Source organism: Zingiber officinale, chromosome 7A (assembly GCF_018446385.1).
Source record: "Zingiber officinale cultivar Zhangliang chromosome 7A, Zo_v1.1, whole genome shotgun sequence".
Taxonomy (NCBI): Eukaryota; Viridiplantae; Streptophyta; class Magnoliopsida; order Zingiberales; family Zingiberaceae; genus Zingiber; species Zingiber officinale.
Window position 1 is genome coordinate 37,072,871 of NC_055998.1, and position 25,495 is coordinate 37,098,365.

General features: G+C 34.1%; 2 protein-coding genes and 1 long non-coding RNA gene across 5 annotated transcripts; all 3 read right to left on the reverse strand.

Annotated features, from left to right (window-relative positions):
* Nucleotides 1-429: 429 nt before the first annotated feature.
* Nucleotides 430-1,616, reverse strand: LOC122000056. 2 transcript variants are annotated; one of them, XR_006116910.1, is made up of 2 exons: nucleotides 1,357-1,616; nucleotides 430-833 (listed from the first exon to the last, which is right to left on the reverse strand). It is a non-coding gene; the product is annotated as an uncharacterized LOC122000056 (long non-coding RNA). The 2 variants fall into 2 exon arrangements; XR_006116909.1 differs by having other exon boundaries at nucleotides 430-843.
* A 1,623-nt stretch (nucleotides 1,617-3,239) lies between these two features.
* Nucleotides 3,240-12,281, reverse strand: LOC122001328 (protein KTI12 homolog). The gene is made up of 9 exons (XM_042556017.1): nucleotides 12,010-12,281; nucleotides 11,384-11,487; nucleotides 10,406-10,462; nucleotides 8,310-8,395; nucleotides 7,933-8,018; nucleotides 6,908-7,023; nucleotides 4,869-4,919; nucleotides 4,714-4,800; nucleotides 3,240-3,569 (listed from the first exon to the last, which is right to left on the reverse strand). The coding sequence occupies exons 1-9, from the start codon at nucleotides 12,164-12,166 to the stop codon at nucleotides 3,402-3,404; spliced, it is 912 nt and encodes a 303-aa protein (XP_042411951.1). The 5' UTR covers nucleotides 12,167-12,281; the 3' UTR covers nucleotides 3,240-3,401.
* A 3,804-nt stretch (nucleotides 12,282-16,085) lies between these two features.
* On the reverse strand, nucleotides 16,086-25,135 carry LOC122001329 (protein KTI12 homolog). 2 transcript variants are annotated; one of them, XM_042556018.1, is made up of 9 exons: nucleotides 24,866-25,135; nucleotides 24,241-24,344; nucleotides 23,266-23,322; nucleotides 21,150-21,235; nucleotides 20,773-20,858; nucleotides 19,753-19,868; nucleotides 17,715-17,765; nucleotides 17,560-17,646; nucleotides 16,086-16,415 (listed from the first exon to the last, which is right to left on the reverse strand). In XM_042556018.1, exons 1-9 carry the CDS (start codon nucleotides 25,020-25,022, stop codon nucleotides 16,248-16,250), a joined length of 912 nt encoding a protein of 303 aa, XP_042411952.1. In that variant the 5' UTR covers nucleotides 25,023-25,135; the 3' UTR covers nucleotides 16,086-16,247. The 2 variants fall into 2 exon arrangements, with proteins under 2 accessions (XP_042411952.1, XP_042411953.1); XM_042556019.1 differs by having other exon boundaries at nucleotides 24,823-25,097.
* Nucleotides 25,136-25,495: the final 360 nt, after the last annotated feature.

Sequence of the window (25,495 nt, forward strand, 5' to 3'; positions counted from 1 at the left end):
TGTTTTAACTTCCTTTGGCTCTGACATCATCACAATACAAATATACCAATAAAAACAAAACACTCAGTTTCATACTCAAATGCCAAAAACTCAGTCTTCTGTTTGACCTGGAACTATGTACCAAATGCAGATGTTATTGTGTACCAATTTTCAAAATAGCATAGTTCCTAAGCAAACATAGTTAGTAAAGTGATCGAATGGAGGCATCAATTTCATGTGAAAAATGCAATAATATGTTTTCCTTCCATTTCATTTAATCACTCACTTTGTAAGTTTTTGTGCTTTCCTGTTAATTCAAGTAATCAAAATTGTCATTCTTGCAGTTGTACGGAAGTTAACTACAGTAATCAAAACCTTTAAATAGACTGAAAAGTTCAGACCTGTTATAATTGCTGTCTAAATCAGATGGGAGATAGTCAATTTATACATCATGAATGAATGGCTTATTTGAGATTAATGATGATGAAAAATAAAACACCCAGTTTCAGTCAAATTATATTCAGCTGAGCAGCATTTGCAAATCATACAAAGAAAGGACACACACACTAAACATATAAACTGAGAGACAGAGAATCCAAGTGATAAACTGAAAATGTAATAAGATGGCTTACCTCTGCTGGGTCAAGATGGAGATCGTCCTTCTAACAAAAGCTTACAGCAAGCCTTGCAAGGCCTAAAACAACAAAAATATACAATTGCAACTGCCAAGTTGCCAGGGGCCATATCCATCTCAAAACATGTTAATCTGTCAGCCTTGGATCAGCTTCTCTGAGGATTCTGGAATCTGGCCAGATAATTTATCTTATTTGACTACAAGTAATTGATTCCCTGATCTGGAAGTCCCTACAATAGTTACACAACAATATATTAGGACTAGTACCAATACCAAGAAGCTTTAGAACGATTGAAATGCCTACTAAAATTCTTACAAATAGAATTAAGCAAAGCCTATATAGGACTGTCTTTTGAAGCTGAACAACTAATGAGAAAATTTTGTGTATAAATTATATAGAGAACAAACTCATTGAGAATTTCAAAAAAAAATGAGGATTTTTCCCCCATCGATAGCTAATGTTAGAATTGACAAGTGGAAGTTTTTCTTTGTATCTTTCTTTCTTTTTTACTTTCAGTATTTTTATTTTTTTTAAAACTTTCTTAGCTTTCGTTTCACCCAAAATTTCAGAAGAGTTGAATGCATTTACCATATTGACTCGAAGAGGATAGGGATCTTAAATTACTTCCTCAAAATAAGGAAATTCGGGGTTAGAAAGAAAAGGGGAATTTTCAATGAGTCGTAGATTCACTCTGCACTGAAACAATTGAAATCGCTGATACTAACAGTGAAAAGAAACGCACGGATGGCGCGGTCGTAGGATGAAATTCTCGATCTCGGCTAGATCGTGCTGCAGAGGACGCAGGGCTGTTTCTTCGTCTTCAGACACCCTGATGCCGCCTCCGCAGCCGCCGCAGTCTTTCCGGGGGAGGGGTCGAGGCTGCGAAAGTCCACGCCATACCGTCTCCGACGGGGGGACGGTGTCGGACTCCCCGGCGGGTGCGTTGCGATGCGGCGAAGGGCCGCCGTGATGCGTACAGGGAAGAGGAGGAAAGGGGGAAAATTTTATAAGTTGTTTTTTCTTAAATTAATTTTTAAAATATGAAAAAAGGAAAGAAAGAAATAAACTTTAAAATAAAAATATATAAACAAATATTTCATCTAAAAAAAATTAAAAAATCATTATCAATTCTTAATTATCTTTGAAAGATATATAGTTTGATTTAAGTTTATTTGTGCTGAATATGTTGGGCTTATCATGAGATTATGGAAATTAAAGTGATCAATTAAGCTTGAATGCCATGAAGAATAAATTACTATGTAACTATATATATAATAATATGGATAGAAATTAAAAATAGATTTAGTGTAAATTCAGTTCAAATCAAATCTAACAAATCATATATACCTCTCTAAACAATGAAGACATAATAATGCACAACAACATGGATATATTTATTCAAATAATAGATCTTTAATTAAGCATTTTTTTTAATGACATTTTTTACACATTTCACAAGTAGGAATTGTTTATGTTCCACTCGGATCCTCACTTTTCTGGTCAGAAATTAAAAGTCCATATATATTACATATACATCCTGTTCTTGAGGGAAAAAAACACATGCAGGAAACAAAGAACACAAACTAACTAACTGATCATCAACCTAACTCACCTGACCTGATCTAAGCATCCAGCTATATTGTTCTTCATGTTCTTATTAATTATACGTGTGTCCAAGAACGGGGGGAAGAAGTGAGGCTGTCACAGCATGACCTAGCAACAATTAACCTCCTCAAATCACCAAATGCATGCATTCGAGATTCCAGTTACTCAAAGCTAGATCATGCTGGCAGCTTCACTCTTTCCCCTGGACACTGCACAATGCACACCAAGCCAAAGGGAATGAATGGGGATAGAACAAGAGGAACGAAACCCTACACCTCCATGCAAACGTCGTATCGCAGGAGAGAATTTATAGAGCCGAAAAGAGGAGGAAGTGCACATCTCATGCATGCTCTATGCATGTGTAGTGTAGTGCATATGATATAATTAACTAGGCAAATATTGGCTCACATGCTGGAGGTGGTTGAGCAGCGTAAAGTGGAATTCATGGCTGAGAGTAAGTAGGATGGTAGGGGTTAGGGTTCGGGTTAGGGTGGCAGTGTTACAGTGTTAAGCGTAGATAGGGATTTACCTAGGGTTGCAGCGATGCATATATAGAGAGGGCGGCCTGTTGCAGGAGTAGTGACTTAGCTGAGCATGGGTAGGGTACTTGCTCGTATCCCCCTGCATGCAAATATATTGCTAATATTATACCAGTGCAACTAATAAAAATGGGCATGAGTAGGACATTAATTGAAGGCACAGGGATGCTCACTGTTTTGATGTGTGACCGGTGGATCATTTTGCAGAGGTTTCTTATGAGGCTTTTCTGAATCTCGGTTCGTGAATTTATTAATGATGGGCAAATGTTGTTGAAGCAGACTGACTGTCCTGTCCTTGTTTTTGTATCTACCTCACTGCTCTTTTTCTTGTTTGGAGTTGGAGATTTTAAGATGTCATAATTGTAAATGGACTAGCTAGTGTAATCCCAAGAATTTATTTATATTCTCAATTTACATTTTAACCTATGAACCTCCATTAAGGTGAAGTGATTATTCCACTTGAAGGTATTAAAAGTCTATATGCTCTCAAAGATGACTCTAGATTCATCAAAAGATGAAACAGTCATTTTACCTTGATGTAGAAATAATAGTTCGACTACAATTGTAAAATTGTAACATCACCAATGTGACCATAAAAGTCCCAATAACTTACTCAGCTTACAAAAGAAAAATGGGGATGGTGCTAAGCAGCACCGATTTCCCTATTTAAGTAGTCTATGAACATTCTCTTTGCACTCTCTGCGTCTGATGGTGGAGGAGGGCCGCTCAGGCTGTATTGACCTGTTAGCTTAATGAAGGTGCGTCGAAGGCTGCGAAGCTCAGGCAACCCAATCGGTCGATGAACATCTATGTAAGACTGAAGTCAAGGATTTTATCATCAGAAGTAATCATCACAATAAGATACAACTGTGAAACAATCTAAGATCAACCTTCTCTCTTGAAATAGTATGATTCAGTCATGTATTCACTAAGATTAATAACAATGAAATTTAATAAAACTTTTCTCAACCCCTAGTCATTTGACGATCGGCTATAAATTAATCCCGTGATTTACCTTTCTTTGTATAATTTGAAGACAGACTGTTAGAAGTGTCTGGGTGAACATAATTACCTTTTGCTATAATAACCATGAAATTTATTTTTAACATCTTCCATTATTATATTATTGTTCACTTGGAATGGAATCATTGATTAGTTGAACCTTAGCTGGATCCTTGGTGCCAATTAAAAATAAAATAAAATATAAATTAATTAGTCGAACCTTTAGTGTGAGAGGGCCACCCTGGAGGGGTCACCAAGGTGATGATTTCACCTTTTCTGCCAATTGATCAGTTGAACCTTTAGATATCAAATTTGCAAATATGATATTATCATTAAGCATTTGTTTAATCAGTTACCAAGATGGTATGCTAATAGGACCCATTGACTATAAATTTTAATTATTTGTAGCTTATGCTGAGTTATAGATGCATTGTTCAAAGTGTCCATAAGCATCAAAAGTTTCCGCATGTCTCTAGAAACTTATGTTCGTCAATATCATCTAGGAAACTACCCACACAAACAACTCAAGTTGTTTTTTCTAAATACTGCATCCGTTATTTATGACGAATTGTAATGGCAATGTGAAGAATTATGTATGACTGTCTTATGCATTTTTACATTGTGAAATGACTTGCTGAATGTATTTCTATTGCCATAAAAATATAGAGAATTAATTACTTATGTATGACCCTAGGTTGACAAACTGACAGGTCAATGTTCTAAAGTGAAACCATACCCGAATAATAAACAAAATTCTGAAACGAGGTCACATGGCTAGCAATAATTTCTTCTGTACAAAGGAAACTATGCTCAATCAATGAAAAAATGCAAAAAAAAAGAAAAAAGAAAAAAGAAAAAAAGAAGGAATCATATGCTGGGCAAGATTGAGATCAAGTCTAAATTATCATAAGGTATAAAAGTTTAACCAACAACTACATTTAACAAAAGGATATGGCAGGTAAGGTATGGCCCATAGATATCCTATTACTTGATCCTGCAAGCCCCTGAGATTGTGCTTCAACAATTATATTAATCACCTCCTGCAAACAAAAACAAGAAAGTCCAGCAGAATATTCTAATATTTTCAAAGAATGTCTTGAAAAAGAACCTGAGTTGCTTTATCCATCTCGTATAGGGAATTGGCATCTGTTGCACGAGCCTGAAAAATTTTCAAATATCAAAATGAATAGAATATTCTACGAAGGGATTTATTGAGACGATCAATATCGTAATTATTATCTATACCAGAACTACGACAAAACAATGCAATCATACATTGTAAAAAGATAAGAAAAAACAAAGTATTAGTTAGGTAGCCATACTGCCTACTTACATAGTCCTGAACATTTTATCTGATGCATTATGTTGGAAATTTTATAGGTACAGAATTTCTTGGGGACAAATCCCAAATCTAAATTTAAAACCATTTAATGTTCCTCTTCCAAGAACACAATTAAGCCCGTTAGTTCAATCAGGATTTTTTCAATTTTTAAGCTTTTCATAGGTACTTAAATATTATCTTTTTTAAAAAAAAAAATAAACCCAGATTAGGACGGGCTTCAAGTCAAGATCAGAAATCTTACACAAGCCTAAATGTCCCAAGTAAAATACCTAAGACCTAATACGGATAAAATCCAAATTATTGGATTAGCTCAGTTGGGTTTTTCACCACCACTGACATCCATACAGGTTCTTGAATAACACCAAGTGATGTTTTCTTCACAAAAAAGCTCCCTAGTGATTGAAGCCCAAGATATTTCAATAACACCCAGCTAAAAGAGGTAGATGAACATGAAGTCCAAGACGTTTCAATAACATTTGGGTGAAAGGTGAATAAGTCTTGATCGGTAAAGAAGCGACACATTAAAATAAAAAAATAAATAAAAAACTAATCTAGACTCTAGAGAAATGAGAATGTTAACGTGGATGTGTGTAGTTATTGGAAAATATAAAATAAAACATACTAATATGAGAGAACAATTAGGTATAACTCAATAGATGGTAAAATGAATAAAGATTGAGATGGTATTGACATGTCCAATGGCGGCCAATAGATTCTATAGTTAGAAGAGTTAATCTATTATTGGAGATTATAAATGGTAGATGGAGAACAAAGAAACTGTTATGATATAACATAGCATAGAGCTCAATGAGATGATAAGATTAATATAGTCTATGGAAAACAAGTCCTGTTGAGGATGGTTTATCAGTAGTAAACCCTCTGACAGTATATCATGAATGCAAAAAGATCACTATCAAAGCCAAAGATAGCTCAGAGATGGATATATGCTATGCGATTTTTGAATCATCTCTGTGATGCTTATTTTCCCTTTGAGCTAGTATGAGGTCCACCAGTGAAAATAATTTCCAGTTTGTTCCATCAGACCTAGTGATTAAACAACTCAGATTAATGTGTTGAGAAACATGGTATCCATAAAAGAATAAGCTTAAATACTTCCCAACATAGAAATATAAACAAGTGTGATAAATGGTCAACCAATATGCTAGTGCAGAGTTGAAACAAATTGAACCGGTTTGGTTTGTTTTTATTCAATATACAGAAATTTAGTGGGGGGAAATGGTCTCCTAAAATGGCATTAAATGGAGAGAAGGGTGGGAAGAAGAGATGCATGTTGATTAATCTATCAAGAAACTGTGGAACACTGTTTCAATCACTTGCCATCTCCTCTATCTACTGCTCCAATTCCAACTAGTACCATACAATTTCAGCTAGTATTTGATAAAGGCAACAGAACATGAATGACTTTTTGTGTCGTAGACTCACCAAACCTGTTTCACAATCAACTCTCCATAATGGAAGTGTTGACAATGAATTGATGGAAATTGTTGATTGTCAAGTCCATGATTTGCCATTGGTTAAATTCAATGGCTCATTGAGTGTAGGACTGAAATGATAATATGCAACCCAAAAAACTAAAGTTGTGGTGTTCAGTTATTGAAATATTGAACCAATAATGATAAACCAATATATCAAGAAAAGGATAGCTTTTAAAATCAGAATCCACCAACACTAATAGTGAAAGAAAAAAGAAATCTTTCATCAAAAAAAAGAAAGAAAAAAAGAAATCCTGCAGTTTGTTGATATGATGTGGTACAAGATGTCATCATTAATACAAATATACTTACAGTTTGAGTAGCAATGGTAGGTTGAAGAACTTTAACATCTCGGGTTTTTGAATCAATCTTTTTTGTAAGATGTGATACAGCATCAACAATTACTGATGATGACTGTGATATTCCATCTTAAAGGAGACCCAGGAAAAAAATATTAATTATTTTCAAGATAGGCAAGAAAAGCAACAATATGATATGCCAACAACTTGGTCGATGAGTTCTCTTTACAACATAATCTATTTATAAACTTTAAGATACATGATAAGACATTTACTGGAAAACTTTTTTCAATGCAAATGCATCTAGAACAGATAGAAAAAATCAGTAAAAGCTTAAACATTTAGGAAAGAAAATACAAAGAGAATGACTAACAAAAATTAGGTTCTTGTCCTTTTGCATTATATATAGAGCTATTACAGATGGAAACCATGCAAGGCAATAAAAAATTTGCCGATGACAAACAGTAAGAGTTTTTTGTTTGCTTGCAAAAGAAACAAACTAACCCTGTTTAAGATTTTGCATTATGCTGAGGTTAGTGTTTACTTGAATAAAAGTAGAAGGGAAGATAAATGGCATTATTGTTTTCTTTATTATATTTGGAAAGAAGAGGAGAGGGGGAAGAAATTTAATTCCATCCAATTACTTCATTTTATCCCACCCAACTAGATGGAAGTGAAGCAAAAGGAAATTTAAGCCTCTAATAAGCACAATAAATGCAAATGCTGTGATTTTTTTTTTTTTCAGTCTCATCCAAGTAAACAAGATGAATGGATAGAATAGAAGAATGATAATATAATTCATCTTTCCCTTGTTAAACTACTTCCTTTCCCTTCTGCTTCCTCCCCTCCAAGCAAACACAACAATACAAACGTTGTCAATTGGCATCATGCCATGTTAAATCATAATCAGTGAAACAAAGCCCTTGTGTGTGATTTATAATGAATGTTAATAAGCTCTTTATGTCCTCCATCAAGCACAAACAGATATGTCAATTTGTTACCTAAATATTTAGTTCATTTTTTACAAGCAGCAAGTACCTTTAGAAGGAAATAATTCAAAAAGTGGGGAATCCCAGCGGTTCCTTCTTTCAGGTTTCTCGAATCTCTGCACCAAGTCCTCAAATCTGTAATAGAAACATTTCTGAATTCATAATTGTGTTTGATGTGGTAAACAGATGGCAAAGTGTAAAGGAAAAGACAATGAAACAGGTTAGAAAATATCTTGAGTGTTCCAGACCAGCAACAAAATTAATTGGTGACAAAACATACATAAGACAATTCAGGAATTGAAATATCTACAACTTTTGTATTAAATTGTTTCATACAGGTTAAATCAATATAATGATTGGTATATAGATAGTATATGAAATGATCATGAAGCACAAATGAAATAACAGGAAGAAATCTCTTCTCACATCTTTGTTTCATATGAAGATTCCCCCATTTCTTCCCGTATTCTATTCCATTGCCTACAGGTATCATCAGCAGTATCACAGAAGACCTGAAGATCAATTGTTAAGGCATCTTCAATCTGGACATCAGGCTAAACTAATAAGAAACTGAAAAATCACAACACTAGTATAAGCCTTCTACTATCAACAAAACTGATAGCATGGCATTTTCCTTGAAGATGCAAGATTAATTTTGGCTTAAATTTTATCAATGATTAATCTCCTTAAAACATTGTATCATAGAAAAACATGTCTTGACTTCATTTTGTTCCATTGCATACAGGTAGTGACAGAGAAGACCTGAAGTTACAATTGTTAAGGCGTTTTCAATATGGACAACAGGCTACACTGATAAGAAACTGAAAAATCACAACACTAGTATAAGCCTTCTATCAGAAAAACTGAAAAGCATAGGATTTCTCTTGGCCTAAGATGCAAGATTAATTTTTTATTTAAATTGTATCAGTGATTAATCTCCCTAAACACTGTATGATAGAATATCTTTAGTTGTGACTGCTTTAACAGCAAAGCAGATAAATAAAATGAAAACAAAAAAACTTCTGCTACATCTGTCTACAAATTCATGATATAAAATTTAAGGATTCATTAGAATTCTGAAATAGCACTTAGAGTAAAGATGGAACCTGCAAGGGAAAACCGAAAAGGAATTCTTTCATATAAAGAAACACAAGCCTGAATTTTCAAAAGATATATATGCAACCTAATTAATCAAATCTGCAATGGCAACTCTCACTAAAATTTGATAATATTTCTCTAGTAAATAATCAATGAAATTTGGTAACCAACAATGTATTCTATATAGCGCAGGCTACGGCGGCATACGCCCTTGCAGGAATATATAGCTCAGATTACATTAGACATGTGATTTTCTCAAAATGGGGAACAGAGGCTCAACAAAAAAGGCTCCAAATCTTGGGAAGGGAACCTAACAAATTTATTTGTCAAGATTGATATATTTGGTTAGCTAATTAAGGGTTAAATTTTTGGAATTTAGTCAATTAGAACTGAACCCAATTTGCAGGGGGTTGATTTGTTTCTCAATGGACTATTTGTGTCTAGACAGAAGAAATATGGATTTTCAACGAATACAATTAGGCTTGAATTGGTCAGAACTCAAGTTAGGTTTACTTTGGACTTGAACCCAAATCCGGTTTTTTAAGGTGAATCAAACTTGAACCAACTTTTACTGCATAAAAGATACTGATCCAGTTCAGTGGTAGAAAAGTGATAAGTAGGATTTCTTTGACACAATAGACAACATAACACTCATTCTATTGTTTGCAATTCCCTGCCCTCACAACCTTCTTCATTTTCTCATTCAACTCTCAAGCCAGCCACCACAGACAACCTCCCATGTCAAGCAACTGATGCACTCCCCTTCATCCATGACCAGGAGATCTCAATACCTTCCTTGCTTCAAGACATGGCAGCAGAGGACCAGATCTAACTCTCCACTCTACTTCTTCCTCCTTTCTCACTTTTACATTTCTTCTTTATTTCTATTCTCCTACCCTCATGTTCCAATGTCTTCCTCTACTAGATTTGTTTGAGGAAATAAAGGAACCCACCGCCTTAGACTCACTTTAATGCATGTATCTCACTTTAATGCATGTATCTGTGTCATGTCAACACAGGTACAGGAAAGGATTTCCCTGATTCTAACAAAGAATATAACCACACATAAGTATCATGATAAGAATGTCATATATTATTTCTTGTTTTCATCCCAGTCCTTCTCAGTGACAGGAAAGACAATAATCTGCAACATTCTCATTAATTTTTTAATTTGTAAAATATTCTACAAGAAAATCAAATCAGTCATCCCACAGCTCAACTAACAACACATTAAGAATTTCATGAGCAAATATATGGCTAGATAAGCCTAATTAGATTTTTCTTGTAGATAAGAGAGTAACTTAAAAACATACTAGAAAAAAAAAATCATAACAAAGTATTTATCTTTTTCAGTATTTATGCAATACTGTTCTAAAATAGTGAATTTACTTAAGCTCACTAGAGTAGTATTAATAAATGATTACCACGCAATATCTTATTCCAGCAGCTCGAGCAAGGCACCAGAGCTCGTATCTATAACCCTGAGTATGAACACACACAAAAAAAAAACAAGGCATGTGTCAGCCATGTGTCCCGACTTTTATCCTAAACTTGCATTAGAAGTTGTGAATTAAGCATTGAAATAATGAATAAGACTAGGCTGAGGATACTACAGTACGGTACAGGAAAAACTTTTATCATGAATAACCTTTCCCATATGCAAGAAAATTTATTGAGAGTTATAAGTAAAATTAAGGATGATAGAAATTGAGAGCATGTCTGTCCCCTTAGCAGAAAATACACAAGATGGGAGGTGTGGAATTAAAATTAATGTCACTTTAGTCAACTTTGCATGTTCAGAAAACAAACTTAAGGTCAGAGTAATTACAATATATAAGAATACTACTAGAAAAACATAATTAGAGAGAAAGTTCACAAACGTGTACTAGTTGATAGGAAACAGTAAGAACCAAAGTTTTTAAAGTTTTTTTTTTTTTAACTTTTAGATAAACATTGTTATCATGCTTTTACTAGTCATAACAAAATAAAAAAATTTAGACCATTTTTCAGGATAATAGACTATTTTAGACCTTATTTTTAGTAGATTTGGTTATTGTTGGGTCTATAAAAGGAATAATAACTCTTTTGTTTAGATCATCTCGTTTTTAATGTTGTTGCAGACCCTTGGTGAGTTTCATGGTGCTACATCATCATGCTAGTTAAGAACCCATCTTATAAATTTGACCGAATTTTATCACATGAAAAATGATTCCAAAACAGTTGGATAAAACACTTGTCTTTAATAATGAGTACATTGTTCCTAGAGAAGAAAAAAAAAACACAAAATGTGAACCAGTAGAAAGAAACTGACATGTAAGATAAAATAGATACTAAGTCCAGACATGACTCAGTTTAGCCAAGTTTGATAACAAGCATTAAGCTCACAATAATAATGCATTCACCTTAATGTTGTTTAAAGAGTCCACAATTATGATGTTGTTTTTAGATAATGACCTATCAACTTCTGATCTAAGCACACCCCTCAGGTTTTTCTCCATTGGCATATCTACAAATAAAGACAGGAAGCATATGAATTAGTTAATAAATTTCTGAATCAAGCATTAGAAATTGAATTTTATGATATAGCATAGAGTTAGTTTGAACCAAAATCTATAGTTAAGGGTAAATAACACAAATAATGTTGTCTTGTTATACAGCTGCATGTCAAATAATGAGTACATTATACAAAATTTGAAGTTCTCAGCATCTTTCCTTTTGAGGATACAAATTGCAACAAAAACTATTAGAAAATAAAATTCAAGGAATCATACTAAATAACAAATAAAGCATTTCTGAAACCTGAAAATTCATGAAATATGTAACGAGAAAAATTGACACTCAAAAACGTGGGGGCAAAACAATGATATTCTCGTGTGTTTTATTCCCAAAAATTCGAATCATTTTCTTTAACCAGAATTATTCTTCGCCGTTTAATTCATAAAATAATGGAACAATTGAATTTACTTTGTCGATGGAGAAACAAACCATCCGACACACACATATGTTTCAAAGGGCGCGGAAGGGATACCGGCGTAGCTTTGGTTCCGACCAAGGTGGAGGGAGGACTCGTCTATAATCCTCACCGACGGTTTGGGACCGTCCACGGACTGGATAGCGTCGGCGAGGCAGGCGGCCGCCGTCGACTTACCGCTGCAAGGCTGCCCGCAGATCACCACGAGAGCCATCGAAAAGAAACAGCAAAAACCCTAATCGCTCGAGATCGTGCAAGGGAAGGAGAACGTAGAGTTCACCGGGAGGTTACACTAGCCGACTAATTAGAACTATGAACTTAACAAAGCTTTCGATAGATTTAGTAGAAGTTATTAGGAATCCACCCAAACGCAAGGTACAATGAGGCCTGACTTGATTAACTGGCCCAATTGCATAAATACTTTAACAATTATAATAAATTTAATAAACTAAAATCATACCTTTATAATAAATTAAATTATTTTTTATTAAAAAAATCCTACAAAGTTGGTAAATAGGAGGACAGATCTTCTTATTCATAGCAAAGTGGATTAGAGTGGGTAGAAAATTAGACTAAATGATAAATCATTTATAATTATGATCATGTTCACTATTCCCTTATATTATAATTTGGGTCAAGATAAGTGGTTAAAGGTCGTTGGCGGTGGGCAAGTCGCCAAGCAGTCTAGCGTCGAACGGAGGCAGCCTTCGAGTGGCTTTCGACCATCCGTCCTGACTCAAACTATAATTTAGGAAGACGATGAACTCAGGAAAGGATCGTAAACAATTGTGACCGGATTGTGGTCACGATTCTATCATAATTATAAGTGGTTCATCTCCTGATCCATTTTTTTATGGATCAGAAGATCTGAGCTTTATAAATAGGAGCATAAGTAATTAACTATAATATTTAAAGTGTGGTTGGTTCACGTTATCATATATAATCTTAGTTATGTAATTATTAGATAATCACATAATTAAAGTTATGAGGAATAAAACATAATCAAATATTATTTGGTTTAATTTAGGAAATATAACAAAAAAAAATTTTGTTTGAAAATTTTAATTAATAACTTAATTTAATATTTTACTTTATTACCCTCAATTATAAAACCAACTATACATAATAATAATAATAATAATAATAATAATATTATTATTATTATTATTATTATTATTATTTAAACTCTACGTTTTTTATTTTTATTTTATTTTTTTCACCTTTTTCTTTATGATCTGATGGTAAGAGGGGACCCGCTCGACAGGAGGTCAAAGTGGTCAACACCCAGCAGCCATAATGGATGAGTCACCTTGAGAGGTGGCTAAGACTAAGAGTTTTAGAAGGAGCTCAAAGAGTCTTTGGGATATATGGTAAATGAATCTCAAGCAGACCATGCTTGGGGCTCAAAATGGGTCATCAAATGTGACAAAGCGATTTAGAGACAAACTTGAGTCTCAAATCCAAGAAATTGACACAATTGGGTTGAGTATCATGCATGAAAAATATGAAAAAGGTTTCATATTACATGAAAATTAATTTTGGATGTATATATGTCATATAAATCAATGCTAGGGATGCATTGTGGTTTAGTATAGCCAAATACATCAAGAGGAAGCCAAAACTAAGACTTTAGGTTAAGATTCAATTGAATAATTTAATTAGTTTTAAATTTTGTGTCAATCTTGGAATATGTAATAAATATATTTATATATATATTTTTCCAAGTAGACAAGGTTAAAATAGACTTCTCTACAAAATTTTGGAAATTTTGGAGGTTTGTAGAATTTCTGGTGCATTTCTAAAGTTGGTCAGAAAAGGTTGATTTTTGCGTAAATAGGGTACCGGTCAATTGATGCGGATACCATCAACCGGTAACAGTATTTTTGAGCACAGAATGTCTCGTAAGATCATTTTGATGAGGGCGGTTGACTGGTGCCGATACCAGTTGATTGGTAACAATGTATTTCGAACACATAAGACTCTGTGAGTTGAAATCGAAAGGGACGATCGACCGGTACCTAGTGCAATCGACCGATACCAGGCTGAAAGTGTTTTTTAGCATTAGAAAGTGACCAAAAGGATGATAAACATGTATGTAATCTTATGAGAGATTAATACATGATGTTTATGGTCATTAGAAGTCAAAGAGTCTAAGAATTGGGAGATTGTTGGAGCTCTTTTTGATGTATGGCAAAGGAGAAGAAGTTTAGGTTTAAGTGGAAAACCTACACACCTTTGTAAGAAATGATAATGACTAAAGGTGAGGAGGAAATAAGGCATCATATTCAAAGGATAAGCCAGAGTGGGTTGCTATATGTAAGTGGGTGGGTTAGTGCTCATAATACATTAGTGCCGACCTAATATTACTTTAATTACACCAACCTTTGGTATTTAAATCCTAACACAAATCTTAATTAGATTTAAATCTTAATCAACCAAGTAAACCGTTTTTTAAGCCTCTATATAGTAGGGTTTATGGAAGTAGTGGCAGTACACAGTCCATCCTATAAAACAGTATAAACAGAGTACATGAATGTTGCAATCCTATCTCTTCTTCCTATCTATAGAATCTTCGATTCCATTCTTGTCCATCCTGCTTGATAACAGTGTAGAGTATGTAGCAGCATTTGGATGGGGAAAATTTATCTGGAAGTAGTTCTTCTAACATTTGCTAGGTTCCTTCTAGTTTGTACTAGATCATTCTTCATTTCATCACAGCTCTAGTTATCTACCGCCTCCAGATTATATTGTGTGTGTTTTGCTTCTGAAGCGGTGAACAAATGGGAGAAATTTTCTGTTACTTGGAAACCTTAAGAGCAAGTAACAGAGTTCTAACTATCACAACGGCTTACAAGGAATAGAGATTAATGCTACCCATTTAGACCCATTTGCTTCCTATTCTTACCTCGTTACTTATTTCTTTTATACTAGAATTTTTAGAATGACATTTTTTACACATTTCACAAGTAGGAATTGTTTATGTTCCACTCGGATCCTCACTTTTCTGGTCAGAAATTAAAAGTCCATATATATTACATATACATCCTGTTCTTGAGGGAAAAAAACACATGCAGGAAACAAAGAACACAAACTAACTAACTGATCATCAACCTAACTCACCTGACCTGATCTAAGCATCCAGCTATATTGTTCTTCATGTTCTTATTAATTATACGTGTGTCCAAGAACGGGGGGAAGAAGTGAGGCTGTCACAGCATGACCTAGCAACAATTAACCTCCTCAAATCACCAAATGCATGCATTCGAGATTCCAGTTACTCAAAGCTAGATCATGCTGGCAGCTTCACTCTTTCCCCTGGACACTGCACAATGCACACCAAGCCAAAGGGAATGAATGGGGATAGAACAAGAGGAACGAAACCCTACACCTCCATGCAAACGTCGTATCGCAGGAGAGAATTTATAGAGCCGAAAAGAGGAGGAAGTGCACATCTCATGCATGCTCTATGCATGTGTAGTGTAGTGCATATGATATAATTAACTAGGCAAATATTGGCTCACATGCTGGAGGTGGTTGAGCAGCGTAAAGTGGAATTCATGGCTGAGAGTAAGTAGGATGGTAGGGGTTAGGGTTCGGGTTAGGGTGGCAGTGTTACAGTGTTAAGCGTAGATAGGGATTTACCTAGGGTTGCAGCGATGCATATATAGAGAGGGCGGCCTGTTGCAGGAGTAGTGACTTAGCTGAGCATGGGTAGGGTACTTGCTCGTATCCCCCTGCATGCAAATATATTGCTAATATTATACCAGTGCAACTAATAAAAATGGGCATGAGTAGGACATTAATTGAAGGCACAGGGATGCTCACTGTTTTGATGTGTGACCGGTGGATCATTTTGCAGAGGTTTCTTATGAGGCTTTTCTGAATCTCGGTTCGTGAATTTATTAATGATGGGCAAATGTTGTTGAAGCAGACTGACTGTCCTGTCCTTGTTTTTGTATCTACCTCACTGCTCTTTTTCTTGTTTGGAGTTGGAGATTTTAAGATGTCATAATTGTAAATGGACTAGCTAGTGTAATCCCAAGAATTTATTTATATTCTCAATTTACATTTTAACCTATGAACCTCCATTAAGGTGAAGTGATTATTCCACTTGAAGGTATTAAAAGTCTATATGCTCTCAAAGATGACTCTAGATTCATCAAAAGATGAAACAGTCATTTTACCTTGATGTAGAAATAATAGTTCGACTACAATTGTAAAATTGTAACATCACCAATGTGACCATAAAAGTCCCAATAACTTACTCAGCTTACAAAAGAAAAATGGGGATGGTGCTAAGCAGCACCGATTTCCCTATTTAAGTAGTCTATGAACATTCTCTTTGCACTCTCTGCGTCTGATGGTGGAGGAGGGCCGCTCAGGCTGTATTGACCTGTTAGCTTAATGAAGGTGCGTCGAAGGCTGCGAAGCTCAGGCAACCCAATCGGTCGATGAACATCTATGTAAGACTGAAGTCAAGGATTTTATCATCAGAAGTAATCATCACAATAAGATACAACTGTGAAACAATCTAAGATCAACCTTCTCTCTTGAAATAGTATGATTCAGTCATGTATTCACTAAGATTAATAACAATGAAATTTAATAAAACTTTTCTCAACCCCTAGTCATTTGACGATCGGCTATAAATTAATCCCGTGATTTACCTTTCTTTGTATAATTTGAAGACAGACTGTTAGAAGTGTCTGGGTGAACATAATTACCTTTTGCTATAATAACCATGAAATTTATTTTTAACATCTTCCATTATTATATTATTGTTCACTTGGAATGGAATCATTGATTAGTTGAACCTTAGCTGGATCCTTGGTGCCAATTAAAAATAAAATAAAATATAAATTAATTAGTCGAACCTTTAGTGTGAGAGGGCCACCCTGGAGGGGTCACCAAGGTGATGATTTCACCTTTTCTGCCAATTGATCAGTTGAACCTTTAGATATCAAATTTGCAAATATGATATTATCATTAAGCATTTGTTTAATCAGTTACCAAGATGGTATGCTAATAGGACCCATTGACTATAAATTTTAATTATTTGTAGCTTATGCTGAGTTATAGATGCATTGTTCAAAGTGTCCATAAGCATCAAAAGTTTCCGCATGTCTCTAGAAACTTATGTTCGTCAATATCATCTAGGAAACTACCCACACAAACAACTCAAGTTGTTTTTTCTAAATACTGCATCCGTTATTTATGACGAATTGTAATGGCAATGTGAAGAATTATGTATGACTGTCTTATGCATTTTTACATTGTGAAATGACTTGCTGAATGTATTTCTATTGCCATAAAAATATAGAGAATTAATTACTTATGTATGACCCTAGGTTGACAAACTGACAGGTCAATGTTCTAAAGTGAAACCATACCCGAATAATAAACAAAATTCTGAAACGAGGTCACATGGCTAGCAATAATTTCTTCTGTACAAAGGAAACTATGCTCAATCAATGAAAAAATGCAAAAAAAAAGAAAAAAGAAAAAAGAAAAAAAGAAGGAATCATATGCTGGGCAAGATTGAGATCAAGTCTAAATTATCATAAGGTATAAAAGTTTAACCAACAACTACATTTAACAAAAGGATATGGCAGGTAAGGTATGGCCCATAGATATCCTATTACTTGATCCTGCAAGCCCCTGAGATTGTGCTTCAACAATTATATTAATCACCTCCTGCAAACAAAAACAAGAAAGTCCAGCAGAATATTCTAATATTTTCAAAGAATGTCTTGAAAAAGAACCTGAGTTGCTTTATCCATCTCGTATAGGGAATTGGCATCTGTTGCACGAGCCTGAAAAATTTTCAAATATCAAAATGAATAGAATATTCTACGAAGGGATTTATTGAGACGATCAATATCGTAATTATTATCTATACCAGAACTACGACAAAACAATGCAATCATACATTGTAAAAAGATAAGAAAAAACAAAGTATTAGTTAGGTAGCCATACTGCCTACTTACATAGTCCTGAACATTTTATCTGATGCATTATGTTGGAAATTTTATAGGTACAGAATTTCTTGGGGACAAATCCCAAATCTAAATTTAAAACCATTTAATGTTCCTTCCAAGAACACAATTAAGCCCGTTAGTTCAATCAGGATTTTTTCAATTTTAAGCTTTTCATAGGTACTTAAATATTATCTTTTTTAAAAAAAAAAAATTAAACCCAGATTAGGACGGGCTTCAAGTCAAGATCAGAAATCTTACACAAGCCTAAATGTCCCAAGTAAAATACCTAAGACCTAATACGGATAAAATCCAAATTATTGGATTAGCTCAGTTGGGTTTTTCACCACCACTGACATCCATACAGGTTCTTGAATAACACCAAGTGATGTTTTCTTCACAAAAAAGCTCCCTAGTGATTGAAGCCCAAGATATTTCAATAACACCCAGCTAAAAGAGGTAGATGAACATGAAGTCCAAGACGTTTCAATAACATTTGGGTGAAAGGTGAATAAGTCTTGATCGGTAAAGAAGCGACACATTAAAATAAAAAAATAAATAAAAAACTAATCTAGACTCTAGAGAAATGAGAATGTTAACGTGGATGTGTGTAGTTATTGGAAAATATAAAATAAAACATACTAATATGAGAGAACAATTAGGTATAACTCAATAGATGGTAAAATGAATAAAGATTGAGATGGTATTGACATGTCCAATGGCGGCCAATAGATTCTATAGTTAGAAGAGTTAATCTATTATTGGAGATTATAAATGGTAGATGGAGAACAAAGAAACTGTTATGATATAACATAGCATAGAGCTCAATGAGATGATAAGATTAATATAGTCTATGGAAAACAAGTCCTGTTGAGGATGGTTTATCAGTAGTAAACCCTCTGACAGTATATCATGAATGCAAAAAGATCACTATCAAAGCCAAAGATAGCTCAGAGATGGATATATGCTATGCGATTTTTGAATCATCTCTGTGATGCTTATTTTCCCTTTGAGCTAGTATGAGGTCCACCAGTGAAAATAATTTCCAGTTTGTTCCATCAGACCTAGTGATTAAACAACTCAGATTAATGTGTTGAGAAACATGGTATCCATAAAAGAATAAGCTTAAATACTTCCCAACATAGAAATATAAACAAGTGTGATAAATGGTCAACCAATATGCTAGTGCAGAGTTGAAACAAATTGAACCGGTTTGGTTTGTTTTTATTCAATATACAGAAATTTAGTGGGGGGAAATGGTCTCCTAAAATGGCATTAAATGGAGAGAAGGGTGGGAAGAAGAGATGCATGTTGATTAATCTATCAAGAAACTGTGGAACACTGTTTCAATCACTTGCCATCTCCTCTATCTACTGCTCCAATTCCAACTAGTACCATACAATTTCAGCTAGTATTTGATAAAGGCAACAGAACATGAATGACTTTTTGTGTCGTAGACTCACCAAACCTGTTTCACAATCAACTCTCCATAATGGAAGTGTTGACAATGAATTGATGGAAATTGTTGATTGTCAAGTCCATGATTTGCCATTGGTTAAATTCAATGGCTCATTGAGTGTAGGACTGAAATGATAATATGCAACCCAAAAAACTAAAGTTGTGGTGTTCAGTTATTGAAATATTGAACCAATAATGATAAACCAATATATCAAGAAAAGGATAGCTTTTAAAATCAGAATCCACCAACACTAATAGTGAAAGAAAAAAGAAATCTTTCATCAAAAAAAAGAAAGAAAAAAAGAAATCCTGCAGTTTGTTGATATGATGTGGTACAAGATGTCATCATTAATACAAATATACTTACAGTTTGAGTAGCAATGGTAGGTTGAAGAACTTTAACATCTCGGGTTTTTGAATCAATCTTTTTTGTAAGATGTGATACAGCATCAACAATTACTGATGATGACTGTGATATTCCATCTTAAAGGAGACCCAGGAAAAAAATATTAATTATTTTCAAGATAGGCAAGAAAAGCAACAATATGATATGCCAACAACTTGGTCGATGAGTTCTCTTTACAACATAATCTATTTATAAACTTTAAGATACATGATAAGACATTTACTGGAAAACTTTTTTCAATGCAAATGCATCTAGAACAGATAGAAAAAATCAGTAAAAGCTTAAACATTTAGGAAAGAAAATACAAAGAGAATGACTAACAAAAATTAGGTTCTTGTCCTTTTGCATTATATATAGAGCTATTACAGATGGAAACCATGCAAGGCAATAAAAAATTTGCCGATGACAAACAGTAAGAGTTTTTTGTTTGCTTGCAAAAGAAACAAACTAACCCTGTTTAAGATTTTGCATTATGCTGAGGTTAGTGTTTACTTGAATAAAAGTAGAAGGAAGATAAATGGCATTATTGTTTTCTTTATTATATTTGGAAAGAAGAGGAGAGGGGGAAGAAATTTAATTCCATCCAATTACTTCATTTTATCCCACCCAACTAGATGGAAGTGAAGCAAAAGGAAATTTAAGCCTCTAATAAGCACAATAAATGCAAATGCTGTGATTTTTTTTTCAGTCTCATCCAAGTAAACAAGATGAATGGATAGAATAGAAGAATGATAATATAATTCATCTTTCCCTTGTTAAACTACTTCCTTTCCCTTCTGCTTCCTCCCCTCCAAGCAAACACAACAATACAAACGTTGTCAATTGGCATCATGCCATGTTAAATCATAATCAGTGAAACAAAGCCCTTGTGTGTGATTTATAATGAATGTTAATAAGCTCTTTATGTCCTCCATCAAGCACAAACAGATATGTCAATTTGTTACCTAAATATTTAGTTCATTTTTTACAAGCAGCAAGTACCTTTAGAAGGAAATAATTCAAAAAGTGGGGAATCCCAGCGGTTCCTTCTTTCAGGTTTCTCGAATCTCTGCACCAAGTCCTCAAATCTGTAATAGAAACATTTCTGAATTCATAATTGTGTTTGATGTGGTAAACAGATGGCAAAGTGTAAAGGAAAAGACAATGAAACAGGTTAGAAAATATCTTGAGTGTTCCAGACCAGCAACAAAATTAATTGGTGACAAAACATACATAAGACAATTCAGGAATTGAAATATCTACAACTTTTGTATTAAATTGTTTCATACAGGTTAAATCAATATAATGATTGGTATATAGATAGTATATGAAATGATCATGAAGCACAAATGAAATAACAGGAAGAAATCTCTTCTCACATCTTTGTTTCATATGAAGATTCCCCCATTTCTTCCCGTATTCTATTCCATTGCCTACAGGTATCATCAGCAGTATCACAGAAGACCTGAAGATCAATTGTTAAGGCATCTTCAATCTGGACATCAGGCTAAACTAATAAGAAACTGAAAAATCACAACACTAGTATAAGCCTTCTACTATCAACAAAACTGATAGCATGGCATTTTCCTTGAAGATGCAAGATTAATTTTGGCTTAAATTTTATCAATGATTAATCTCCTTAAAACATTGTATCATAGAAAAACATGTCTTGACTTCATTTTGTTCCATTGCATACAGGTAGTGACAGAGAAGACCTGAAGTTACAATTGTTAAGGCGTTTTCAATATGGACAACAGGCTACACTGATAAGAAACTGAAAAATCACAACACTAGTATAAGCCTTCTATCAGAAAAACTGAAAAGCATAGGATTTCTCTTGGCCTAAGATGCAAGATTAATTTTTTATTTAAATTGTATCAGTGATTAATCTCCCTAAACACTGTATGATAGAATATCTTTAGTTGTGACTGCTTTAACAGCAAAGCAGATAAATAAAATGAAAACAAAAAAACTTCTGCTACATCTGTCTACAAATTCATGATATAAAATTTAAGGATTCATTAGAATTCTGAAATAGCACTTAGAGTAAAGATGGAACCTGCAAGGGAAAACCGAAAAGGAATTCTTTCATATAAAGAAACACAAGCCTGAATTTTCAAAAGATATATATGCAACCTAATTAATCAAATCTGCAATGGCAACTCTCACTAAAATTTGATAATATTTCTCTAGTAAATAATCAATGAAATTTGGTAACCAACAATGTATTCTATATAGCTATGGGGCTGGCCGTGTGGGGGCGCCCGCATATGACCTTTTGCAGGAATATATAGCTCAGACTTGTACATTCGACATGTGATTTTCTCAAAATGGGGAACAGAGGCTCAACAAAAAAAGGCTCCAAATCTTGGGAAGGGAACCTAACAAATTTATTTGTCAAGATTGATATATTTGGTTAGCTAATTAAGGGTTAAATTTTTGGAATTTAGTCAATTAGAACTGAACCCAATTTGCAGGGGGTTGATTTGTTTCTCAATGGACTATTTGTGTCTAGACAGAAGAAATATGGATTTTCAACGAATACAATTAGGCTTGAATTGGTCAGAACTCAAGTTAGGTTTACTTTGGACTTGAACCCAAATCCGGTTTTTTAAGGTGAATCAAACTTGAACCAACTTTTACTGCATAAAAGATACTGATCCAGTTCAGTGGTAGAAAAGTGATAAGTAGGATTTCTTTGACACAATAGACAACATAACACTCATTCTATTGTTTGCAATTCCCTGCCCTCACAACCTTCTTCATTTTCTCATTCAACTCTCAAGCCAGCCACCACAGACAACCTCCCATGTCAAGCAACTGATGCACTCCCCTTCATCCATGACCAGGAGATCTCAATACCTTCCTTGCTTCAAGACATGGCAGCAGAGGACCAGATCTAACTCTCCACTCTACTTCTTCCTCCTTTCTCACTTTTACATTTCTTCTTTATTTCTATTCTCCTACCCTCATGTTCCAATGTCTTCCTCTACTAGATTTGTTTGAGGAAATAAAGGAACCCACCGCCTTAGACTCACTTTAATGCATGTATCTCACTTTAATGCATGTATCTGTGTCATGTCAACACAGGTACAGGAAAGGATTTCCCTGATTCTAACAAAGAATATAACCACACATAAGTATCATGATAAGAATGTCATATATTATTTCTTGTTTTCATCCCAGTCCTTCTCAGTGACAGGAAAGACAATAATCTGCAACATTCTCATTAATTTTTTAATTTGTAAAATATTCTACAAGAAAATCAAATCAGTCATCCCACAGCTCAACTAACAACACATTAAGAATTTCATGAGCAAATATATGGCTAGATAAGCCTAATTAGATTTTTCTTGTAGATAAGAGAGTAACTTAAAAACATACTAGAAAAAAAAAATCATAACAAAGTATTTATCTTTTTCAGTATTTATGCAATACTGTTCTAAAATAGTGAATTTACTTAAGCTCACTAGAGTAGTATTAATAAATGATTACCACGCAATATCTTATTCCAGCAGCTCGAGCAAGGCACCAGAGCTCGTATCTATAACCCTGAGTATGAACACACACAAAAAAAACAAGGCATGTGTCAGCCATGTGTCCCGACTTTTATCCTAAACTTGCATTAGAAGTTGTGAATTAAGCATTGAAATAATGAATAAGACTAGGCTGAGGATACTACAGTACGGTACAGGAAAACTTTTATCATGAATAACCTTTCCCATATGCAAGAAAATTTATTGAGAGTTATAAGTAAAATTAAGGATGATAGAAATTGAGAGCATGTCTGTCCCCTTAGCAGAAAATACACAAGATGGGAGGTGTGGAATTAAAATTAATGTCACTTTAGTCAACTTTGCATGTTCAGAAAACAAACTTAAGGTCAGAGTAATTACAATATATAAGAATACTACTAGAAAAACATAATTAGAGAGAAAGTTCACAAACGTGTACTAGTTGATAGGAAACAGTAAGAACCAAAGTTTTTAAAGTTTTTTTTTTTTTAACTTTTAGATAAACATTGTTATCATGCTTTTACTAGTCATAACAAAATAAAAAAATTTAGACCATTTTTCAGGATAATAGACTATTTTAGACCTTATTTTTAGTAGATTTGGTTATTGTTGGGTCTATAAAAGGAATAATAACTCTTTTGTTTAGATCATCTCGTTTTTAATGTTGTTGCAGACCCTTGGTGAGTTTCATGGTGCTACATCATCATGCTAGTTAAGAACCCATCTTATAAATTTGACCGAATTTTATCACATGAAAAATGATTCCAAAACAGTTGGATAAAACACTTGTCTTTAATAATGAGTACATTGTTCCTAGAGAAGAAAAAAAAAACACAAAATGTGAACCAGTAGAAAGAAACTGACATGTAAGATAAAATAGATACTAAGTCCAGACATGACTCAGTTTAGCCAAGTTTGATAACAAGCATTAAGCTCACAATAATAATGCATTCACCTTAATGTTGTTTAAAGAGTCCACAATTATGATGTTGTTTTTAGATAATGACCTATCAACTTCTGATCTAAGCACACCCCTCAGGTTTTTCTCCATTGGCATATCTACAAATAAAGACAGGAAGCATATGAATTAGTTCATAAATTTCTGAATCAAACATTAGAAATTGAATTTTATGATATAGCATAGAGTTAGTTTGCACCAAAATATATAGTTAAGGGTAAATAACACAAATAATGTTGTCTTGTTATACAGCTGCATGTCAAATAATGAGTACATTATACAAAATTTGAAGTTCTCGGCATCTTTCCTTTTGAGGATACAAATTGCAACAAAAACTATTAGAAAATAAAATTCAAGGAATCATACTAAATAACAAATAAAGCATTTCTGAAACCTGAAAATTCATGATATATGTAACGAGAAAATTGACACTCACAAACGTGGGGGCAAAACAATGATATTCTCGTATGTTTTATTCCCAAAAATTCGAATCATTTTCTTTAACCAGAATTATTCTTCGCCGTTTAATTCATAAAATAATGGAACAATTGAATTTACTTTGTCGATGGAGAAACAAACCATCCGACACACACATATGTTTCAAAGCGCGCGGAAGGGATACCGGCGTAGCTTTGGTTCCGACCAAGGTGGAGGGAGGACTCGTCTATAATCCTCACCGACGGTTTGGGACCGTCCACGGACTGGATAGCGTCGGCGAGGCAGGCGGCCGCCGTCGACTTACCGCTGCAAGGCTGCCCGCAGATCACCACGAGAGCCATCGAAAAGAAACAGCAAAAACCCTAATCGCTCGAGATCGTGCAAGGGAAGGAGAACGTAGAGTTCACCGGGAGGTTACACTAGCCGACTAATTAGAACTATGAACTTAACAAAGCTTTCGATAGATTTAGTAGAAGTTATTAGGAATCCACCCAAACGCAAGGTACAATGAGGCCTGACTTGATTAACTGGCCCAATTGCATAAATACTTTAACAATTATAATAAATTTAATAAACTAAAATCATACCTTTATAATAAATTAAATTATTTTTTATTAAAAAAATCCTACAAAGTTGGTAAATAGGAGGACAGATCTTCTTATTCATAGCAAAGTGGATTAGAGTGGGTAGAAAATTAGACTAAATGATAAATCATTTATAATTATGATCATGTTCACTATTCCCTTATATTATAATTTGGGTCAAGATAAGTGGTTAAAGGTCGTTGGCGGTGGGCAAGTCGCCAAGCAGTCTA

What these genes read in the sequence shown, in the direction of transcription:
- LOC122001329 (XM_042556018.1), bottom strand. Translation starts at nt 25,022, where the DNA reads ATGGCTCTCGTGGTGATCTGCGGGCAGCCTTGCAGCGGTAAGTCGACG. An exon ending in TCTTCATATGAAACAAAGAT is followed by an intron (nt 20,859 to 21,149) that starts GTGAGAAGAGAT and finishes TTTCTATTACAG; the next exon opens with ATTTGAGGACTTGGTGCAGA. An exon ending in CTACCATTGCTACTCAAACT is followed by an intron (nt 17,766 to 19,752) that starts GTAAGTATATTT and finishes AAAATTTTTCAG; the next exon opens with GCTCGTGCAACAGATGCCAA.
- LOC122001328 (XM_042556017.1), bottom strand. Translation starts at nt 12,166, where the DNA reads ATGGCTCTCGTGGTGATCTGCGGGCAGCCTTGCAGCGGTAAGTCGACG. An exon ending in TCTTCATATGAAACAAAGAT is followed by an intron (nt 8,019 to 8,309) that starts GTGAGAAGAGAT and finishes TTTCTATTACAG; the next exon opens with ATTTGAGGACTTGGTGCAGA. An exon ending in TGAATTATTTCCTTCTAAAG is followed by an intron (nt 7,024 to 7,932) that starts GTACTTGCTGCT and finishes GTCTCCTTTAAG; the next exon opens with ATGGAATATCACAGTCATCA.